The sequence below is a fragment of the Colius striatus genome, chromosome 2, assembly GCF_028858725.1.
Source record: "Colius striatus isolate bColStr4 chromosome 2, bColStr4.1.hap1, whole genome shotgun sequence".
NCBI lineage: Eukaryota > Metazoa > Chordata > Aves > Coliiformes > Coliidae > Colius > Colius striatus.
Genome location: NC_084760.1, coordinates 106,321,731 through 106,345,116, shown reverse-complemented (window position 1 = coordinate 106,345,116; position 23,386 = coordinate 106,321,731). Strand labels below are relative to the sequence as shown.

The 23,386-nt window shown below is 35.5% G+C and overlaps 1 protein-coding gene across 1 annotated transcript in view; it reads right to left on the bottom strand.

Annotated features, from left to right (window-relative positions):
- The window catches only part of ESR1 (estrogen receptor 1), a 102,211-nt gene that overhangs the window by 51,374 nt on the left and 27,451 nt on the right, over positions 1-23,386 (bottom strand). Inside the window, exons 2-3 of the mRNA XM_061990319.1 lie at positions 23,163-23,353; positions 9,728-9,844 (exon numbers count right to left, since the gene is read on the bottom strand). Coding sequence (XP_061846303.1) covers positions 9,728-9,844; positions 23,163-23,353 — 308 coding nt within the window. The remainder of the gene's footprint in view (positions 1-9,727; positions 9,845-23,162; positions 23,354-23,386) is intronic.

The following is a 23,386-nucleotide window of genomic DNA, read 5'->3' as shown; positions in this document are numbered from 1 at the left end:
TTACCAATATTATTTCAGTGAATCCTATCTCAAAAGTCTAAATGGGTCTAGTTCTCTAACTATGTTTTAGTACACAGTTTTTCAACAAATCATTTTTTGATTCTCTGTGTCAGTGATCATCAAGCATTTAGAATGCCCCAGGCAACACATATACAGGGCTCAGTTTCACGAACACAAACTCTCCTTGCTCTACGATCTCCTGGATGACCTCAGAAAAGGTGATGATACATCAGCCCTGAGTGGGTCACCTTGTCATAGAAGGAGATCAGATTGGTCAAACATGACCTGCCCTTTGTAAAGCCATGTTAGCTGGGCCTGAACCCTTGGTTATCCTGTATCTGCCTCAGCATGATGCTCAGGATGAGCTGTTCCACAACCTTCCCGGCCACCGGGGTAAGGCCGACAGGCCTGTAGTTCCCAGGATCCTCCTTCTGACCCTTCTTAAAAATGGGTCTCATGTTAGTCATCCTCCAGCCCTCTGGGACCTCCTCAGTGAGACATTACTACCAGTGCCTTGTCATCCTACTGTTCCCACATTCAGTTTACTTGGGTGGTGATAACAGCATACATCACTGCCTCATTCATGGGCACAAGAATGCAATTACTTCTCAAAAATCATTGGCACATAATTTTGAGCTGTACTGTTAATGGTATATTGGCAGCACCCGGCAAATACTTGCAATAGTCAGTGCTCGTCTTTATACTTGATAGATATCTGGATGGCATTTCAAGCATTTCAACTCACGGATATAAAGCAGATTTGGAAACTTGACAAGTTTCCAAAGACAGCAATACCTAGGCTAATCAGGATTACAAAATTAAGACATTTGACTCATAAATTGGAGGAAAGAAGTCAGAGTGGTGATAGTGAGTGTGAGGATGGTGCTGAAACCCCCTGTAGCAATCAACAGTTTGTGACTGCACTCTGAGGGGAGAGAGAAAAATCAGGAAGCAAAAGGAGTAACTTTGTCTTTCTTTCTGAGAGGACAGCAAAAAGATGGATCTGTAATTTTTAAATTTTTTTTTAAACAGTGATCTGTAAATCTCAGAATTATACTGAAAAGTGCTAGAGCAGGAATATTTGGTGTTTTGTAACACTGTTTGAGAATGAAAGACTAAACATATCTAGTAGGTAAACATTATTATAAATAAGACTTCCTTCAGAAAGAGTCTATAGCCCAGTTGATGATCAGAGTATTGAAAGAGCATACAGGGAAGAACAAGATGTGGCAGAGAAGCCACACTAATCCTCTACGTCACTATTCACAAAGGAAAAAATAGGATTTTTTTTTTCCATGCCAATAACCCTTTATATAGGGAGTAGAGAAACCTTTCTGAAACTGAAGTGAGAGTTGAAGAGGCAAGAAATCCAAAAGACTCTCTCAAATGTCCTAACACAAGAGGGATTTACTAAACTGCCAGGGATGAGCTCTGGAACTTGATTCAGACTCCCTTTTGTCTTATTGCTTATTGACAAAAGTGATTGCAAATGGAAACTAATGTGAACAAGTCAACTGTTTCTTTATGGGCACAAAGCTGAGTGTCATCCAAGTGCAACTGGTTTTAGAGTCTAAAAGGTGGAGACAAGCAAGGTAGCTGTCTCCTAATGACCTCTTACAGTAATTTTGCTTTGTAGATAGAACTCATTAAGAATAGTTCCACTGAATTAAAAAGTTTTTTAATGCTTCATTGGAAATAAAATTAAATCCTACAGCTTCCTCTAAAACATAAGGTCCTTGTAGCTACTGTACATAAGTAGAGGTCAGAAATATAATTACATTCTTGATAGATTTATAACAAATGGAGATTGCTAAAGCTATGACCAAAATGTAGGTCCTAATATTGTAAAATGATATAGCATGATGATCCTTCCAAGATGATTTTGAGAGCTTTGAAGTTTTGAGAGCTTTTCTGTTTGGTTCTCCTTGCATAAATATGTTATTTGTTCACAGGGAAGTACTACCACTTGCCAAAACCAAATTTTATAGGCTTAATAAATTGCTTCTTTTGAATAGGATTCAGACAATCAGTCCTTTTATTTCATATCAATTTCTCTATTAGAAAAGCAAACAGAAATGTAAATTGTGCTGAAAACCCAAGTGAGTCGACAATTACTTTAAATGAGAAACGTTGTCGGAAATCCTATTAAAAAATTAATCAAAATTTAATGTCTAATCCTGAATAGACCTGCCTCAGGTGACAGCAGTTAAAAGATTGCTTTCTGATAAGCATATCTATACAAACAGTAGTTCTAAATAAATAACAGATTTGAGTTTGGCCTATGCACCTGGATGTTGCAATTTTTTTCTACTCCTGAGTGTTTGATGAATGCTGGATGTCTGTTTATGTGGGTGTTTTTTGCAAAGAATGTGTCTCATCCTTTTCCATACCGGGCCTTTTTTATGATCATGACTGTCTTGTATTAAAAGAGTGGGAGATGGAGAGAGAAGACACCATGAGCGGATGGGAAGCCCAGGGCTTGCATTCAGATATTCTGGTTTAACTCCCACCTCTGTCACCAGTTTGCTCAGTGATTAAGTCACATTGCATATCACAGTACCCTGGTATTTCTATCAGCTACAATGCAGATCATAAAACTGGTCCTCTATGTAAAGTTTTTAAAGACTTGGCAAAAAACCATGCTGTTAACAAGCAGGCAAATGTAAATTTTGGTCTCTAATGACTATGCAAAATTTACAGATGAGGGTGCAAGACATGATTCTTCCTAATCTGTATTTTTACATTCAATCTTTAGCATTCATAGCACATGCTTTAAAAAGCACCAGAGGATGTGCAGAAAAGAAATAAGAGAAGTTCAATTAATCTATTATTCAACTGAATTCCCTTTTAGTACTGATGCTCCTGCACAAATCATACTAAGTTTTGGCTACAGTAAGTATGGCAACAGCTCCATTTCTAGGCAATATTCACAGTGAAGCTGTGGACAGTTCAGGGGTCATAGGAACAACATATCAACCATGACTTGCAAAAGCCAAATATTTTTACAATTATGAGTCAATTAGCATAATTCTCAAACACAGTGAGAAATTGTACCTCCTATATTTTAGAAAATAGGTAAATTAATTAGGGTATTGAAGCTATTTGGCCTGATATAGCTGCCCTTGATAGGGCTAGAATTGAACTGTTATACCTAAACAAATGAAGAACCAGAAGCTCTCCTATTCTAGGAATTTCTCAGGCTCGGCAAAGTGAAGACATTGAATGATTTGACGTGCATAGGCTTACTCAAAACCAATGTAAGCATACTGACATCCAGAAGTATCTGTAGTATGAAGAAGTGGTAAACAAAACTGGAGACACAGCAAGGATCATAGACTTCATTTATAATTAATCAGCAATTTAAATGGGAACTATCTCGATCCTGTAACATTCCTAAGTAATATCACAACTAAAAGAATTTCTAATTAGGAATTTTTAAGTATATAAAGATCAGAAAGCAAAGCTAAACTAATATACAGATATAATTACCTTTACAATCTCAAAAAAGCATTCATTCTGTGAAGTAAAATAGGAAGATAAAGTATTTCTGGCAAAAGTCTTCACAACAATGGTCTCTTTTTCTTATTTTGGGGACAGAACCATCAAATGTTATATTTTAGGACAATTCAATGGCAACAATCCACTTTGCATGTGTACAAATAGGGGAAAAAAGGAGAAACATTTCACTAAAAAGCCTGGCTTCAATTCCATTTTCTTTCCAGGAGCTGTTCTAAACTTATAAAACTTTGCTTCAAATATTGCTGCAGTAGATGCTTTCAGCCCAACAAGTACATCCTTAAAATGTACATTTCCTCATTCATCAGAACACACCTACACAGTTATTTGGCTGAGTACAGAACAGTATGTCTAATATATATCATGAAGGTTCTCCTCAGACAAATCAAAATAGTTTTACATTGTTCACCAATTTTCCTTCATTCAGTAATTTCTATTTTTAAAAAAAAATATTTCATTAAAAGATGATTACACGGAAAATTAGAATTTCTGGAGTCCTTCCAGCGGTCGCATCAGACATCAATCTACCTCTGTTTTTGAGAGTAATTTTAATAACTCCAGCCTTTTAGCATGAACAAACATATCATTTGGCAAGGCAGCATGGCTTTCTCCATTTAAAGAAAAAATCAGCAAAGTTCTTTTGTGAGAGGATGGAGAATTTGCCAAATGGGTTTTTTCTTCTCCCTGTGAAAATTTGTATTAAACTTTAGCAATATTGTCACACTGAACCAGAAAATTTCTATGTGATACAGGTAGGTAACTGTTTCAAGAGAATGTAGAAGAAAAACAGAAAGCCTCTAATCTCTAGATTCCAATCTCCAGAAGTTGATGAATATTTCTACAAGTACATGGCAAGTGGTTATAAGCACACTGTTATGGCAAACACAAACTTTAGTTCTCCAGACTGCACTGCAGTAATCTCTGAAGGGTTCTCAGGTACTTTGTGATGGCAACATTGAAAGATGTAGGCTCCAAATATTATGTAATGCTGTAATTTTGTTATCACAAGAAAAAAACTCTGAATCTTCTCACTACAACATAAATTTTTTAAGCTGTCCAAAGACAGTAAATATCCCTGGATGTATATATGATCATCACCTGGATCTAGGACATGAGCATTCAAATCCTTGATTACCAGACTTTATAGGACTTGAGGTTGAGAAAACATCAGCATTTGACAAGTAGTAGAATTATGCAAGTCTCAGGGTGGCTGAAAATGGACGACCGTGTAAATAGTTGTTTTTTTATTAAGGATCTAGCATTTAACATTATAGTAAATTTTTGTCATAGCCACTGATTCCACTAGCAGCCTGTTGCTCTGATCCCATGGGGCATCAGATGTTAAATCTGCCTTATCATACATGAAAGGAGGGGAAGAATGTAGCATAACTACAGTAGTCTTGTTCAACATCTTCATCAACGACCTGGATGAGGGGACAGAGTATACCCTCACTCAGCAAGTTGGCTGATGACACCAAACTGGGAGGACTGGCTGATTCCCCAGAAGGCTGTGCTGCCATTCAGTGGGATCTCGACCGGCTTGAGAGCTGAGCAGAGAAGAATCACATGAGGTTCAACAAGGGCAAGGGCAGAATCCTGCATCTGGGAAGGAACAACCCGATGCACCAGTACAGGCTGGGGATTGACCTGCTGGAGAGCAGCTCTGCAGTGAGAGACCTGGGAGTCCTGGTTGATAATAAACTGAACATGAGCCAGCAATGTGCCCTCGTGGCCAAGAAGGCCAATGGCATCTTGGGATGCATCAAGAAGAGTGTGGCCAGCAGGTCAAGGGAGGTTCTTCTCCCCCTCTACTCTGCCCTGGCGGGGCCTTATCTAGAGTCCTGTGTCCAGTTCTGGGCTCCTCAGCTCAAGAGGGACAGAGAACCTCTGGAGAGAGTCCAGCCCAGGGCCACCAAGATGATCAGGGGACTGGAGCATCTTCCTTATGAGGAAAGGCTGCAGGAACTGGGGCTGTTTAGTCTAGAGAAGAGGAGACTGAGGGGGATCTCATTAATATTTACAAATGTCTAAATGGTGGGTGTCAGGATGTTAGGGCGTTTTTTTTTTTCTGTTGTATCTAACAATAGGACAAGAGGTAATAGGATGAAGCTGTAGCACATAAAGTTCCATTTAAATATAAGAAAAAACTATTTCACTGTGAGGGTGAGGGAGCCCTGGCACAGGCTGCCCAGTGAGGTTTTGAAGTCTCATTCGTTGGAGGTCTTCCTATGTGACCTGGGTTCTGCAGTGGGTTTGGACCAGATGATCTCTAAAAGTCCCTTCCAACCCTATCATTCTATGATTCTATATCTAGAAAACCTAGTTCATTTAACACATTGTAAAAATATTTAATAAATAAAAATAAAAGTAAGGTGCTTTTCATTTCAAAGAATGAGATTCTTGGAGAAAAGCCATCAAAAAGAAACTAAAACAATGAAGAATTGGAAAACTAGGTTTTTATTGGAGCAGAGTCACCTTGACTATGGAGCATGTACAGTTGGAAGTTCAGGTCTGTGACTACTGTAAAAACTCCATTTGGAAGCTGGGACCTCTCATTGCACAAAATAGTAAGTTGGAATATACTTCTCCAAACTAGAACAGAAACAATCTTCAAGAAACCATCAGTGAATCATAATCAAAACAAAGGTTATTTTCCCTGCTATCCAATCACATGAAAGAGGGAGATGACAAGGATCATATTCAATAAGAATGCTTTATCCTCATATACAGATAGGTGTGCACAGACTAAATAAAACCATATCATTTTAAGGTCACTTCACGTTTTCAGAAACAGAAAATGAACCATTTTGACAAAATATAATAGCTGTAAGTTTTGCCTTGAATGCTGAGTACATCAGCAGAGATTCTGGCAGTCTAATTGTCTCTCAAAGCAGAACAGTAACAGATGAAGAAAGAAATACAAACGTAAGAAAAAAGTTTTCCACAGAAACTCATAAATAAATGTTCCTACAGCATAGCTCAAGAGCCACTTAAAGCCTGTATTTTTTTTTCTGAATGAAGCCATGAAAAGCATGTTTCAGTTGTATTCACTCTGTTGAAAATAATATATATGAACTTTTTTATCCTGCATTGTGACCTTCTATGAGATAAATGTCATCAGTCACAGCTTATAGTCTACATTTAAAATTTACTAGAAATATTTTTTAAAAAATTACCTAGCTTCCCCTATATTTACTGAAAGTCCATAATTGTTTGCCCAGAGCGGTTGTGGAGTCTCCTTCTTTGGAGGTCTTCAAGACCCATCTGGACATGTTCCTATGCAACCTGATCTAAGTGACCCTGCTTCTGCAGAGGGGCTGGACTAGATGATCTCTAAAGGTCCCTTCCAACCCTACCATTCTATGATTCTGTAATTAATATCAGCTATTGCTCAGAAGTAAATGATAGATAAAAGTCATAAGTTAGTAGCTTTTACAATTTATTAAGAGGGAAACTGTGATTACATTTAAAGGAAAGAGTCCAACTGTTTTCCACTATGTCTAAAGTTGTATCATTGTAAGTAAATTGAGAGAGATATAGAAGTGAGATATGATACAACTGAATATTTTTCAAAAGTATGATAGAGTTAATGCATTTAAACCAGGAAAATTCTTCAATATAAACAAAAGATTATTTAAATTTAAAAAATTAATCAAGAGAAGTATGAATAATTAGAGTTAAATATGAACCTTGAGTTAACTGCAGAACTACTATGATTCAAGGGTAATAAACATTTTCATCAAGATGAGAGATCTCTTAAAACAGAAAACCTTAAGAGATCTCTCAGAGAATACAGAATACCAACTTAAAATATGTAAAGCTATCTAAATGTTAACACTTTAATAGCTAATCAGATGGCATACCAAAAATATTCATTTAACCTTTATCTTCCTCTGAGAATGTGACAATTATCAAGTACTGCCTAAAGAACTCTCACAGCTACATGAACAATATAGGATAGATAATGATTTCAGCAGAACCTTGAATGCATACATCATACATTCATCATACATTAACTTTACCTTTCTTGAATATTCCATCTCCAGGCAGGCCAGATTTGTAACCTGCAACTGAGGAATCTTGTGAAATTTTTCCCAGCCTTCATAAAATACTCTTAAACCCTTGCCTGTGAACCAGTGATGGTTTTCAGTGCATTATTAGTGGTTCTATAGGAACTAGCAGAATTTATGCACCTGATTTTTTAGGTTAGTTAATAAAAAAAGTAACACATTCAAACCCCCACAACATTGACTACTTTTGAATTGCTGGTTGCTATGACTATAGGAATGTAACAGTACTTTAAAAGGGAAGTGTTAAATCCACAGAACTTTATTCAAGTGAATGTCTCTTGAGTATAAATTAAAAATTAAAGAACATCTATATTAGAAAGAAAATTTGGAAAAAAATGAAGTCCTTTGTTCTTGGACTTCTTTAATCTACAGAATACTAGTTGAGAATCCTGTGTAATTGTTATGTGATTGAAAAAACTATGTAGAAAACAGTGAAAAACCTATTGCAATATGTAACTTAGAGAAAGGATATGAAAAATATCAAACTGGTATAGTGGATCATTAATTAAATACATATGAGTTTAAATAGATGGAAATGTGCCAAATGAAAGATGGAATATTATCAATATAAAACATTACAATTAACTACGATCTGCCATATGGACAAGGATCAAAGCTAAAGCTGCATGGCAAATTTATGTATGGGATTTTCTGATTTTAGCTTTCCTTACCTGAAACTTTAACTTCTCCAGACTGTAGATATGATACCAATTATATACATTTTACTTTAAAAAGTTCTAGCTGTATACATAAGGTTGTTAAGACAGAAGAAAAAAAAAACCTTGCATCCATAAATTAAATTTTAAAAAATCAACTACTGTTTCAAATTTAAGAACTAGACATTTGGCACCTTCCTTCTGCTTGCATCCCAAAACTAAGATTAACAAAATCGGTCTAAACTCTTGCCTAATCCTTGAGTTGAGAAAAAAGCTTATTCAACTTTAAAGCACAACTGACTAGTTTTCCATTACTCTTTCCCTTTTGCTCTCGAAGTTCCCAGACTTGATCTACTTTGACTGCACAGACTGGACTTATAAACAGTCCTTTGTTGTTGGAAGGATAAACATGATGAGTTACTCCTCTCACTTACCTCAGAATTTTTGGGGAATAAGTAAACATTACATGTGAGAGGGAAAGGGAGAACTAATCTGTAATTTAACAATTAGCTCCTTTCACACATAAGACATGGGTTCTAATCCTGTGTCTTCCAGTGCTTACTAGTTTGCTAAATATTTCTAGTAGGGTACAACAAGTTTTTCTCATGCTTTAGAGCGATATGAAACTTAATTTATTCTTCTCAAATATTCTTAATTCTTAGTAAGACTGGCTTTTTCAGAAGGTTTCAAAATATCTAACTTCTTTTTTGCTTTTGACAAACATATAGTACTGTATCATATAGGAGAAAGGCAAGTATCTAAAACTGTTACAAAAGAACTCTTCCATCTAAGAACATACCATAGCAATTGTTCAGAATTGTCATATATTTCTAATTTTGTGTATATAAATAAAGTAATTTAGTAGCATTCCACTTCAACCTAAGTATTCAGTGTCTGATTCTTCTTCCCTGACATCATCGTAAGTGTGTTCCAAGAAAGTGGCACTTACCTCAGTTTTTTCTGAAATGAGTGACCGTTTAATATTGCTGGGTGAACAGATATAAAACTTGTATAAGGTATTTGAATAATGGAATTGACTTTCCCTTCTGGAACCCATGGAACAAACATTACGTATTCATAAATTTATTTTAATGCATATGGACTGATCTGAGACTACTAATGCTTTTCATTTTCATAATGCTTTTTCAACTGCAAGATGCTACAAAATCTTAAGTTTCAGTCATCATGATCTGAAGTCTATCACAAGACATCCAAAAAATAATGAAGTAAAAATATTAACAGAAGAATCCAAATTCAATCAAAGTCAATATTCCCGATGATTTTGATTGAAATTTGGGCAAGATTAATAGCACGGTATTTGGGAGAGTTTTTATTTTTTTATTTAACCACTCTTTGATTTAATACACTTCAAGTCAACAAAATTACTTGCTTCCTCCTTTATGAATCATATCAGCTGCCCAATAAAGTTAAAAGACAGGAAGGCAGACACAAATGCTGAGGATTTGTTGATTGTTGTGTACATACCACCTTTCATCATTCCCACTTCATAACATTTTCTTAGTCGGCAAGCTTGGCAACTCTTTCTTCTGTTCTTGTCAATGGTGCACTGGTTAGTAGCAGGACACATGTAGTCATTGTGCCCTGGAAAACCAGAGGAAAAGTAAGGACACAGTTATACACAGACATAACAAAACTCAGGTAGGGTTACCATCATAATCTATCATGAATTTGTTGATATGGATAGTGCAACTAACATGTATTCACAACACTTTTATTCACAAGCTCGTTAAAAGTACTATTAAAACCACAAGTTACAACTTCTGTAGAATAGTTAAAATAATGAACAAGTAAAGCAATCACAAAACACAGTAGACTAATAGAACAAGTTCTTAGACTTCATTGTTCTAAGCCTGAAAAATACAATGCCATCTGTTCCGTGTACCTATGTTGATGCTTAACCAATAGACTGCACAGAATTGTTAAAGGTTTCTAGAATTTTAAAAGCCCATGCACAGAACAATTTCTATACTTGTCACAATCTGTGGAAGTCAAGAAACAAACAACATAAAGTAGAATCAATAATCATTAATCAATTGCACCACAGCGATAAATCTGTATCTAATTCCAATTGCATGTCTGCTGATACAAGCAAAAATCTTTTGTCACAATAATGTTTAAATTACCATATGTCATAATCAAGTTTGGTACTAGTATCTTTTCTTTCAGAGCAGCACTTCCTCATTTATACCTTATACATCTCAATTCTCACTAGAAAGATTTTCAGTGTACCATAATTTGTTAGTCAACAGGACACAATTCCAATTTTCTCTTTAAAAATACGTGTTTAAAGTTGATGTAAACTTATTTCCAGCTATAGATAAAGTACAGCAAGGACAAAAAAGACTATCCAAAATGATCTTATTGGTGTTCTGTACTCATCTAAACACAATGAAGGTACAGCACGCTACAAAACAATTTTACTGCAGAACTGTTTGTTCTTTCTTTCAGGTCAAGGGATCAGCTTGAGGTAGAGTAGGGTGGAGATTTGATAGAGGCCTTGGTCTCATCAAATCATCTATCCTTGACTAGAAATTAGAGAATAGAGTGAAAATTACTATCAGATTACACCAGGAACATCTGCTCTCTAATGCTGAACAACCGGGATCCAATCAAAATAAGCAGCCAAACTGCAAACTTGTTAATATAGTGACAGGTGAATAAACCCTGTCTCGAACGGACAATGATTATTTTTTAGCTCTACATGACAGAACAGTGTAATAGTGTAAAAATCTGAATCCACTTTGCTTTACTCCCGGAAAAAGGTAGAACAGAAACACTCCCTCAACCTCAGCATGAACGACTGTCTTAATTTTCAGTTCCTTCGGTAGGATACAGACTGTTCTATATTTGATTCAAAACATTTCACATGTAAAGGGGAAAAAATATCTAGTCAGAAAGAAAACAGACTTAACCATACAAAAATGTAATATCTACAGAGAAAAGGAGTAAAAAGGAAAAATCATGTTTTCAAGAAAATGCTCTTTTTTTAGGTCATACTAAACAGCAGGAAATATTGTAGTTCCTGACCTCAACTACTAGCTTTGTTATATATGTCAGGCTCTGAAATAGCATAAGAAAGACAAAAAACTTTATGTTACCCTTTTAAAAACAAAGAGTTTGACAGATCTACCAGATCTTCCTAGTGAAGTTAAAAACTAAATTCACCAAGCAAATGAGCACAGGCTCTAAATTCAGTGAATAATTCAGAATATCATTTAGCTCTCTGTAAAGTAAGCAGATAAATGCACCCACTTAGGTCACAGAATCACAAAATGACAGGGGCTGAAAGGGACTTCTAGAGATTATCTAGTCCAACCTTCTGCTAAAGCAGGTTCACCCCCATCTGGTCACACAAGAACACATCCAGATGGGTTTGGAAAACCTCCAAAGGAGACTTCACAACCTCTCTGGGCAGCCTGTGCCAGCATTCTATCATCCTCATAGTAAAGAAGTTTTTTCCTCAAGTTCAAGTGGAAATTCCCATGTTCCAGTTTGTGTTTGCTACTCCTTGTCCTGTCATTGAGTGATACAAAAAAAAGACTCGCCCCATCTTCTTTACATCCATTCTTTTAGCTATTTATGCACAGCGATGAGTTCCACCCCCCACTCCCCCCCCCCGCCCCACAGTCTCCTCCAGGCTAAAGAGCCCCAAGTGTTGCAGCCTTTCCTCATAAGAATGTTTCAGTCCCCTGATCATCTTAATAGCCCTCTACTGGACTCTCTTCAGAACTTCTCTGTCAACCTTGAACTAGGGATCCAAAAACTGGACACAGGTCTCCACGAGGTCTCACCAGGGCAGAGTAGAGGGATAGGAGAATCTCCCTCAACCTGCTGGCCACACTCTTCTTGATGCATCCCAGAATGCTAGTGGTCTTCTTGGCCACGAGGGCACATTGCTGGCTCAGGTTTAATCTGCTGTAAAGCAGAACTCCCAGGTCTCTCTCTGCAGAGCTGCTCTCCAGCAGGTCAACCTGCAGCCTGTGCTGGTGCATGAGGTTGTTCCTCTCCAGGTGCAGGATTCTGCACTTGTCCTTGTTGAACCTCAAAAGGTTCCTCATAGGATCAAAGCTTAACACATGCTTGCCACCTTTGCTGGACTGTCTGATGCTCATAAGGTTCAGCTCTTGAAAAAAAAAAATGACAGAATGCAAAAATCAAAGTCAAGTGGAATCAATATCAGTAGGACAGCCGTTCTTTTTCACAGTGCTTATATGGATGATAACCTTTTCTTTTGCTCTGAATTAGATTTCCTTATGCAAACTGCAAGTGTTTGGGAGTAGATGTTTATTTTCTAGAACAGTGTATAAAGTCTTTCTGAAAGAGCTACAGTCCTTACTGAAATTAATATGATTCATATTATCATATTTTTATATGGAAAAGTTTTATCTTAAATATATGGTTAACATAATAGTCTGTTTTCATGCACATGACCTGAACCTTAGACAATCTACTCTTCTTTCAATGTCTTAGGCAAGCTTCACAAAATAAAACCTGTACAATTTTGAATGCAAGCCCAGAAAAATCTGTCTTTGAGGGGTACACTTCTTCAACTTCTGAGTGCAATGGTAATGTCATTGTTTAGACTTTATATTTGTTGGAATCTAGGAAGAATATAATGCATTCAATATTTTCCACAGTTTTTTGTTTAATTTAATCAATATGCCTTCAAGAGAGTGGAAAAGATGTAAACAACCAGAAGGAAATATTTGATAACTTAGAGTATACAGTAGAAAGGACAATCAAATTAATCAGTGAAGAAATGACAGGAAGAAGAAAGGCAGGAATCTTTCCTGCTTCTCTGCAATACCGTTTAATTTAAAGTATTTAGTCACAGAAAATGAGGAAATTTCCTTTGCAAGGCACAAACACAGACTAGGGTTGTCTAGCTTAGGATGGCATGGAAGGGAAAAAGCTAGAAGAACATAATTAAGGAACAGGTAACATGTAAAGGCAAGTGTTTTTTTAAAGTGAAATAATATAACACAGTAACTGTGCTGTAAAGTGAATTGTCTTTTTGAACTATTTACCTTTTGTTCTCTCTTTAAAGCTCATCTCTTGTCAAAGTTGATTCTGAGCAATCTGACTTAATGGAAGGGATTTCCACCAGTGAGAATCATTGACATGAAAATAAGACATATCAACAGGTGCTCAGTTACCCTGCATATTGTTTTCATAGTATCCAAAGGCTAATATATGCTAGAAGAGTGATGAACTAGGCCATTTGGATAGTTGGTATGACAGGAATACTGAGACAAAGAAATGTCTGCACTGATCACTGATACTTGTAAAGGGAAGTACACGTCTATTGGACTCTGTGACGTTATCTGGGTTTTTTTAAAATAAATTATCATGTAATCTGCATAAAATTAAAGACAGCGAGTGTAATAGGGTAGAGCTCCTAGTTCTATTCACCCATACGTATGACTTGCACTGTCATGAGCTACAAAGGAAGAGTCTAAGACTCTTGGAGGAGCTTGAGGGAGGGAGATCTGTTTTTCTTTTCATATGTCACACACTGTTTAAAACAATAAAAATGACATTAAGTATTTTTATAGCACTTTATTATACATTAAGGTCTTACTAGAACAAGGTGTAAAAATCTTGCTTTTCTTAAAGGATCAAATTTAGATGTAACAATCCGTATGATAATCACCAATGCTAGAGGAGGAGGAAGATGAGAAAGCAAAGTGTCAATAATAAGCTAATGGCTGAAATAAGGATGATTTTGAGTTTATTCTAACCCAGTCCATCAGAATGAGTTTTTTCTCATTGCACATGCAGTCTGGCTTTCTCTCTGGCTAGTATTCAGAGACTCATTGTCTGTCTAAGGGTTTTCAAGATATCTGTGGTGTATGCAACAGCTGCTCATGCTTACATCAGAGTGGGTGGATGTTATATGTGTGAGGGCTTCAGTCAGCAAAACACTCCATATTTCTTTAAGTGTTACTACATTCAGCAGAACATTTAATCATCTGTGTACTTCCAGCAAGCAGTCCCAGCACAGTATATATGTTTAAAGCTAAGTACATGCTTGAGTGTTTCAGTGATTCACAGCTTTGAAGAGCTGAGTTCATTTTGTCCTTGACCGCCAAGGATTAACATTGGGATCATATTAATCTATCAATAGCAATTAACATAACACCGAAATGGGGTTTTTTCTTAATTATGTAAACAGTTGCCACATTATATTCCTATAACCATCAAGATTAACCTGAGGAAATGTTTAATTTAAGCAATACAAAAATGGTACAAAAAAAAATGAACTGAAGAAACTGGCATGTTGGTGTGCCACATTGAGGGTTTTTAATGAAAATTCTACAAAACCAATAAAAGAATATTGTCAGGGGAATTTTGCAAGACACCTAAACTGATGTAGCTGAATTGACTTACTATATATTTCAAATAAAGATGGTAATAGTTATCATATTTTTATTAATACATACTTTTCCTTTCATTATTATTTCATTTTTAATCTCCATGTCACACACATTTCTTAAACTTTTCTTTATCTATCTGCATAAGACATCTTCCAGGTTACTCATTACCTGTGGTAGCACCAGGTCTTCCTTTTATCTTATTTTGACAATGAAATTAACAGAATTTCATACATATAGGTGAAAGAAGGCTAGAGTGTAGATTTTTTCACAACTTAAGGTGCCAACCTTACCTGTGGGAAAACTGCAGACAAAAGGTAAAATCTTAGAAGGAAAAGCCTCAACAATAAATTTTTATAAGCAGCAAAAAGAAAAAATATAACACCTGGAATTTGCATATGCTAACCCAGTACAAAAAATGTTGAATGGAAAATAAGTGTAAAAATGAGAATGTGAAAAGTTATACCAATTTTAAATTAAAGTATGCTAATAAAACCATTCTGATTGATTTTAAAATCTTACTCTTTCCTAACAGGTTTCATAAAAGAACAGAAGGTATATCTAATTCCTTTATAAGCACAGACATTCAAATTCACAGTTTAATCACAGACAAGGTCTTTGGATTTGGAACTTGGGTTCTCTTAACAGTTACCTGCACTGTTGAGAAGATTAATAATTTTTGTTCTTAAAAAAGCAAGACATTACTACAGGTGACAGTAAGAAAAAGAATCTAGAAGACTGTAAAACATACTTCCTTTGCATCCAATGAGAAAGTCCTTCTTCTACTGATACCTCAGAAAGAAAGGTCACAAAACCACTGAACAATGGGAATGGAGGAAGGTATGATGTCCTTTAGCTGTGTCATGTAGCTCCCACATTGAGTATTTTCCTTCTAAGGGAATCTGCTTGCCTTCATATATGTATAGCACCATTCACATGAGCAGTTGGTGTAAGCCAAAGAATTATGATATCAACTTTTCCTATAATCTTTCCATATACAATTTCAGCTATCAGGAAAAATGAAGAAAGAACAAGAATGGATGTTGCATGAGGATATCAATCCTACTGCCATCTCACTAGTTTAATAGCACATGAACATATACATTGAGAAAGGTGTGACATATAAAAAGTAAAACACTATTAAATATATAAATATTCAATTATATTTTCTACTACAGTAGACAGTTCCAAAGTTTTTATTATTAGCTTTGGCCACAAAATTTCAACTGATGTTTCATCTACTGTTTCAGGGTTATAATACCACATGCAAAGTCTACTTCTATCCCAGTTCCAGTCCAATATTTTTTTTTTGTTTTAGACAAGATAACAAAATAGGAAGTATATTTTTTTCCTCATGTCAAATTAAAACAAACAAACAAAGAGAAAAATCCACCACAAAATTCCAATCCAGATACCAATCTCTACAAAATCTGGCAAGGACTGTAACATCTACTTTCTGTTTCCCTATCTGATAAATCAAAATTGTTTTAAATCCTTGGCACATGATTAAACCAACAACTGTGTTAAAGGAAAAACTCCCACAACGTATTACTCACAACCACATCAATATGAGCCCTCTAGAGACAAAGAGTCATAGGCAAGCCATGGCTTATTCCCATACACTTTGTATTTTTAGCTTTCCAGTTTATTGGAGCTAAAATGGGAAGGGGTGGAATTCCACTACAGAAAACTCCCACAATCATAGAATCATAGAATGGTAGAGGTTGGAAGAGACTTTTAGAAATCATCTACAATGAATATTAAGGGGTGGAAAAATTAAAATATTGTAAATTACTCTTGTGCATGTAAAATCCAACAAGAAAATGAATATAAATATATTTTTATTCCAGTTAGAACATCAGATTTTGGATTGTGATGGGATCTATTGAATAAGTTTAGCTAGTCTTAGTTTATATTTGGAATTTTGATGTCTGAGTAGCTCCTGGTATCATAAAGTTTACAAGGAGCTGTAATGTATTTATACTGATGGTACTCCTGTAAAGGAAGTAGTCATATTTGTATTTTACTGTGGGGAATGGGACAGGAGACTCACTTCCAGAGTGTGCAGTGGTCATGGACATTTCTGAGCACAGTGAGATTTCTGCATTGAAGTCTGTGAAACCAAAATTGCAGTACAGTTCCTGATGTGTTAAATTATTATACTAATCTTTAACAACAGTATTTTGATTTAAAGAAAAAAAGATACTTTTTCTACCTAAGTACTACTTTCTTATGCAAAGTAAAACTTAGTCACACTTTTCTTTAGTTTGCTGGTATCTACCTGTGTTCATTGATTTGCTCACTAATATCCTAACATCATCCATGCTTTCTAGAAGATTCATCAATTTTTTAATCAGAAGGATCAACAAAGATAACTTAGCCTGTCATCCTGCATATCTCTAGCCACAAGCTGGGGAATAACTGTTATTTATAACAAAGGAAGTCCAACTCTTTCAACAATTTCTGACTAAATTAAATCAAATCTTTGAGAAGAATAAAAATCTTATTCAAATAATTCGGACAATGGGATATTTACTATATCTGTTACTAAAGTATTCCATCAGTTAATTGCCATGCTGGTTCTTTTACAGTAACTCTGAACTAGTATGCATACTTCAATGAAGTTTGTTAATAGTTTCCTTTTAGAAATAAATTATGTCATAGATCACTTCACGATCTTCCAGTACATTTATCATTTTAGTCATACAATTCTCTCTAGTTTGATTTCCACTTCTCAAAAATGACTGCAAGGGACAACTTAACCTACAGAAATACTGAAAGTTTATGGGAGTGAAACTTATGGAGCCAGTTTACACCAATAAACTCACCTGAGTTTAACAAGGTTACAAAAACACATTCTCCTTCACACTCTCTAAAACCAGTTAACACTTAACAGTTTAGCACTTTAGTGATGAAAAAATGAACATGTTCCCCTGTAATTTGTAAACATAAAGCACTTCCCCTATCCACATCCCTGCATCTGTGTGAATGAATTGCTGACAGGCTCAGCCCTGAGTTAGGAATAATGTGGGTTTCCAAATGAAATGTTCATTAAATACTTGCGACATGAAATACTGTTTAGGTTTTTTGTTGCTTCATAGAGTACAGCAATCATATTCTAGACAAATCAAAACATTATTAAAGCTCATAACATAGAATATATTAAGTACAGATTAAAAGAGCTGGGAATTTTTTTTAGGAGATAGGAAAAGCTTTGGAACTGGCAAAGAAAGAACCAATGACTATTTATTATATCAGATAACAATCAGTGAGTGTTCTCTACTTTCTGGTAAAGTCTGTTGACCAACTTCAGAAAGGCTTTCATCATTACCTGGGGTGACATTATATATATATCATCTAGTTTAGATTATTTCAGAAAATCAGTCTCAGGGAAGAGCCATCAGAGTTCATTGTTATGAAGGAAGTTGGTATTGAATGAGGCTCCACAGTGTCTGTTCTGTGTCCAATTTTATACGGTATTTTCCTCACTGAGTGGTAATGGGCTGAAGTGTTTATGTTATTAAATATTATGAATTTGTAGATGACATTTATATGTGTTAAAATAACAAAAAAAGACTAGAGTACTCTACTACTCAGACAGAAATAAATCTAAAATAAATGGCAGGGCTCTACAGGATAAGAATTCTAAATTATCTTGGCAAACTGGAGATAGCACATGGAAAAAAAACAGAATAGGAGTAAGGATCAGTACAAATCACTACATTAGAACAGGAATAATCAGATACATAAAGCAAGATGGGAAAGCAGTGGTTTCTTCTCTAGAAAGGTATATTTATTTTGCATCACATCCTGCCTATGTGTAAACAGTGTCATGATTTTGTAAATAAGGAGAATATTACAATGTAATGGATGTAGATAAATACCAGCAGTTGGGCTTGTAAGGTGTATTGTTCTGTTCAGTATTCACAAGGAATTATGTGGAAGGAAGTTAGGCTTCAAGAAAAAAAGTTGCTCCAAATGAAAGCAAATAGATTAGAAGCCCAATCTCCCACTTATTAGGAGTGTTTTACCTGTGAAATTCTCTCAAACTCCAACTAAAATATGTATATATTTACCACAATTCCTAGCATTAAAGTTTTAATTACACACTTTCAACAAAGTACAGCTCTATCACTGTGAAGTTAAAACAATTGATAACACTCACAGTTTACTGCCAAAACTCTCGTACTTGATGGTCAGAAGGGATAATTTTAAATAAAATAGATGTTCTAGCCACACAATGAAAACACTTCACGACTTCAAGAATTTTTACACTATATCTCTGCAATCAAAAAATGAATGGCAAGCCTCTGGAAGCCCTCAGCACAGCTATTCATCCATTCTTAGCCACCAACTTGTTCTTAGTGGACTGATATTGCCTCCTATCATGCAGTAATCCTTAACTGAATATTTGTGAAATAGTCCAGATTTTCATCTGACTGTACAACCATGAGAAAAGGCAGAGAAGGTGCACTTGGAAAACATCAGAAGGGCATATGAAGGAGACGGAGATAAAGAACTGGGAACTTCAGAAATACTTCAGCTCTTCTGAGATAAAGATACCCTCCAGATTATGAAGTTACCCCTCATTTCTTCTCAATCCCTTGTGCTTACTGGGGGTTCTTAGTCCAACATATGTAGGCATTTATTGGATGCTTGTAAAAGATGTCAAGGGAATTCCTTCCCATCCTGTAGTCTTTGGTGGCTATCTAAAAACAGGAGAATTAGAAATAGAGGGGGAAAATGTATGACTCACAAGAGGATTTCTAATTTGTAAACAGTATTTATGAGGCTAAATGGCATTTATAAGGCTGATGCTGAATTATCTCATCCAATTCTGACATTTAAATTTTAAAGAGGCTATTATAGGTGTGAGGGGATCAGAAAATATGCAAAGACAAAGGAAGCAGAAGGTAGAAGGATATATAGCAGAAGACTGAAACATTGTAGTTCACTTAAGACATTAAGGTGATTTGATTTTGACACTTTACATTATTAAGAAATAATTCTCATAGGAGATCTGGTTTGCGGATGTGATGTGAAAGCCCAAGTAATTCAAAAGAGAAAGGGAATTGTTTAGCAGATGGAAGGACAGATCATTAGAACAAGCAGTCATTGCAAAAAAAGCTCTTGAGCACATAGGTCAAGGCTGGGCATCTCTTAAAAGATTTACCTCCATTAAGTTACCCAGCTTTGTACATGGACACCATACAAAGTTTATATTGAGAGAAGACCAGACTTAGCAATCTAACAGCCCTTCTTGGTCTTAAAACTCACAAATATTTTAGTAGAGAAGTACAGTGTGCTGTGATGTGACTGCTTGTTATGCTTCTGGATTCAAGTCAGTTGACCAAGTAAACTCCTGAAGGCTACATATGCTGGGCAAAGAATAAAGCACTCTTCTATCACCAAGCAACACAGTGTTCTTAGTGTCATATGATTTTTTTCTCCCATGAAACGTTATACATTAATATCAGTCTGCACAGAGTTTTCTGAAAACAAGGTCCCAAATAACTTTTGGGATATAAACTAACAGATTAGACTGACATGGGCAGATTCAGGAGATTTTCCCGCCAATCATCCGTTGTTTAAATAAAAATGTGCAGTTGCACATATTGAGAAATAGTTACTAATTCAGATTGCTTATTAAGCTTTAACTGTTTGACAGCAAAGAAAAGCAATTTAGTATTTAAAATTCACAAATTATTTCCAGAACCATTCCAGCTCCCCTGGATAAAAATAAAGCTATCCATCTCTACCTCAAGTAAGGTCCAATACAGATGTGAGGTTTTTACAAAATTTAAGTATCTACTTATGCAAGTAAACATAGCTATCTCAGATAACAGTAAGAACAACAGATACACAGGGAGGAAATGGTTTACTCCATACAGCTTGTTCATTGTTCATGTCTGTGCTCACTCCTGTGGTTCTATTAAGAACCATATAGAATGTTTGACTATAGTATATTAAGAATATCAAAGTTCACTACAGCAATTCTCCAGTGAAAACTCTGATGAGAAGTAGAAATACAACCAATCATCTCTACATCTATATATGCACTGAGATTTACAGGACATCAAAGCACAAAAGTAATATGGTTTAATCTTGCATTTAAAGCAAGACACACTGTAAACAGTAACAAAAATCTTTGCTGAAAGCATTCTGTGTTACTTTTTTTAATTACAAAAAGTCCTATGTGCATCAATATAATTTGATGATATGATTCCCAGGACATTTTTTGGTTTTTTTTAGGAAGGCATAGCATATATTCAATGCAGATATAACAATATTTAGTCCACATAGTCTTCTACATATATACCTAGGCATTGGTATATGTGTATCCAATCACAACCTCTTAGAAATTATTAGCATCTGAAAGGTAAATGGTATGTTTTCTCCCATATTCTCAGAGAACAATTACTATCATTTTCATAAATTGGACATGTGTCCAAAAAGAAGACATAATTGCTGAGGTAACAATTCCACTGCACCTCTTCCAGGTACAGTAAGACATTTTTTAAATCCCTTAGTTCACTAAGGCTTCATGTCATCTGTGATCAAGTGATCACAATTCTTCCACAGGTACTCATACTCTTGAATTACTTTCTTGATATTAGCAGATAGCATGGTTTTTTACAATAGCTGTTAACCACAAAAGAGGTGGACCAACTGGAGAAAGTACAGAGGAGTTTAACAAATGGGATCATAAGTCTAGAAAGCATGTTCCACTGAAAAAAAGTGGGTTTGTTTAGTCTAAACAAGAGAAGACTGAGGAAAGATATGATAACAGTCTTCAACTATGTAAAAGGTTTCTTCATGCTACAAGGGATAGGGCAAGAAGTAATGATCTTAAATTAGAACAAATATGACATAAAGATCAAGAAATGCATTTTATGAGACACTGAAATCTTAAAAATTGTTAAGTACAGAAATGTAGCAACTAAATTTACTAATTAGTGTGTACTGTAGCACAAACAGATAACAGATCCATTGTGGAGACTAGGACAAAACCACCCAAGTGCTGACATAGAACCATGGAACTCAATGAAACAGTCAAGTTCATTTCTTCGTTTGTAAAGGCCAAAGGCTGAAGAGCTATATTGTACAATTACTTGACAACTAACTTTTATTTTTGCCTAAGAATATTTAAATTTTCACTTTGTTGCAGACATAGTTCAGTTCAAGGACAGAATTTCAAAATTCTAAGACTAATCCTGGTCTAGTCAGGGGAACTCAAAATGAAAATGATAAAAAATACTCAATAAGGAAGCTGTCCTCCCTATGTCATAAGTTTAAGCAAATCATTCTAATGTTAAGGAAAAAGCATTTAATCCCTTTTGCCTTCCAGTGTGCTTATTATTGACATCTGGCTGTAACTACTCTCTTTTATAAAAAGCATTTCTATGAGTCTGTACAAGCAGAAATACAAGTAACTATTAAGTAGTCACTAACATTCAAATGATTTCATCAAAGTCTATGCCACAGCCAATCTTTCACTTTTTTCTTTAAGGTGAGGAAAATTCTGAGTTGGATTCTGGAAGTCTTATTTAAATCAGTTGTAGTAGTCATGTAACAAAAGAGGCAATAATCACATCTTGTGATATAGGTAAAAACTGTTCCTCACTATATCTACTTCAAAAAAAAAGGAGGAACAGGAATTTTTGTGCCTATATAACACCTGGAGATTTTTAAAAAAAACTATAGAAATCTAACTAAAGCATAACACTTTACTAGTTTTGTGTTTGGAAAGGAGGAAATCTGTTTTATTTTCTTTTCAAAATAAGATTAGGATACTGAACAGTACCTGTATTTTCAGTAGAATCATACTTCTTAGTTTAGGAGAAGTTGAACAAATTTAAATCAAGAATTATCTTGGTCACAGTAATTAACACTGTTTCTGTTACACACCCTTTACTCCACTGTGCAGTATACAAGACTGTGAACTAAAGCATTCTGTGTATAGTTCAAAGTCCTGTTTTGCTGACAGATACAAATGCTATTTCTTCAAGGAAACATTCCTTTTCAACACCAGTTCTCAAAAGACTTCTCACATCTTCAAGGAGCTGAGATTTAGATTGCACCATCTTGCTAATGGAGCAGTAAATTAAGATTAATCAATCAAAATAAACTAATCTTCATCTGACAGAGAATTCTCAAAAAAAAATTGGTTTGAATAAGAAGAAAATCACAGAAAATCATAGAAAACATATAAATATACCCTGAAAGAGTGGTAATCTTGATCCAATATGGATTTTTATATATGATTTCTCACTGCCTTCATGTGTCAGACACACCTAAATCAAGCAGAACATAGAGAAGCTTTGGTTTCCCTCATTAATCTTGGACTAAATTACAGCATATTATATACCTGCTAGAAGCATTCACCCGATATAGAAACAAAAATATATGAGAGTGCACAGCAGATGCTAAGGGAACCCCAAAAAAGCTCAGACCACAATCTCAAGTAGCTTCACAGTTTCCTCAAGAATAAAACATAAAAGTAACTGACTTGAACAGTTTATTACCTTGAATACTCCTTTTGAAAAAGGCTTTGCAGCCCTCACAAGACCAGACCCCATAATGGTAGCCTGAAGCATAATCATTGCAGACAGCACAGTACCGGGTCTCCTTGGTGGACTCCATTGCCAGGCTCCCTTTCTCGTTGGTACTAGACATCCTCTCCCGGATGCTGTGGCGCCTGCTATCAGAGCTTGGCCTGTTAACACCAAAAAATAAGCATAATTCCTTC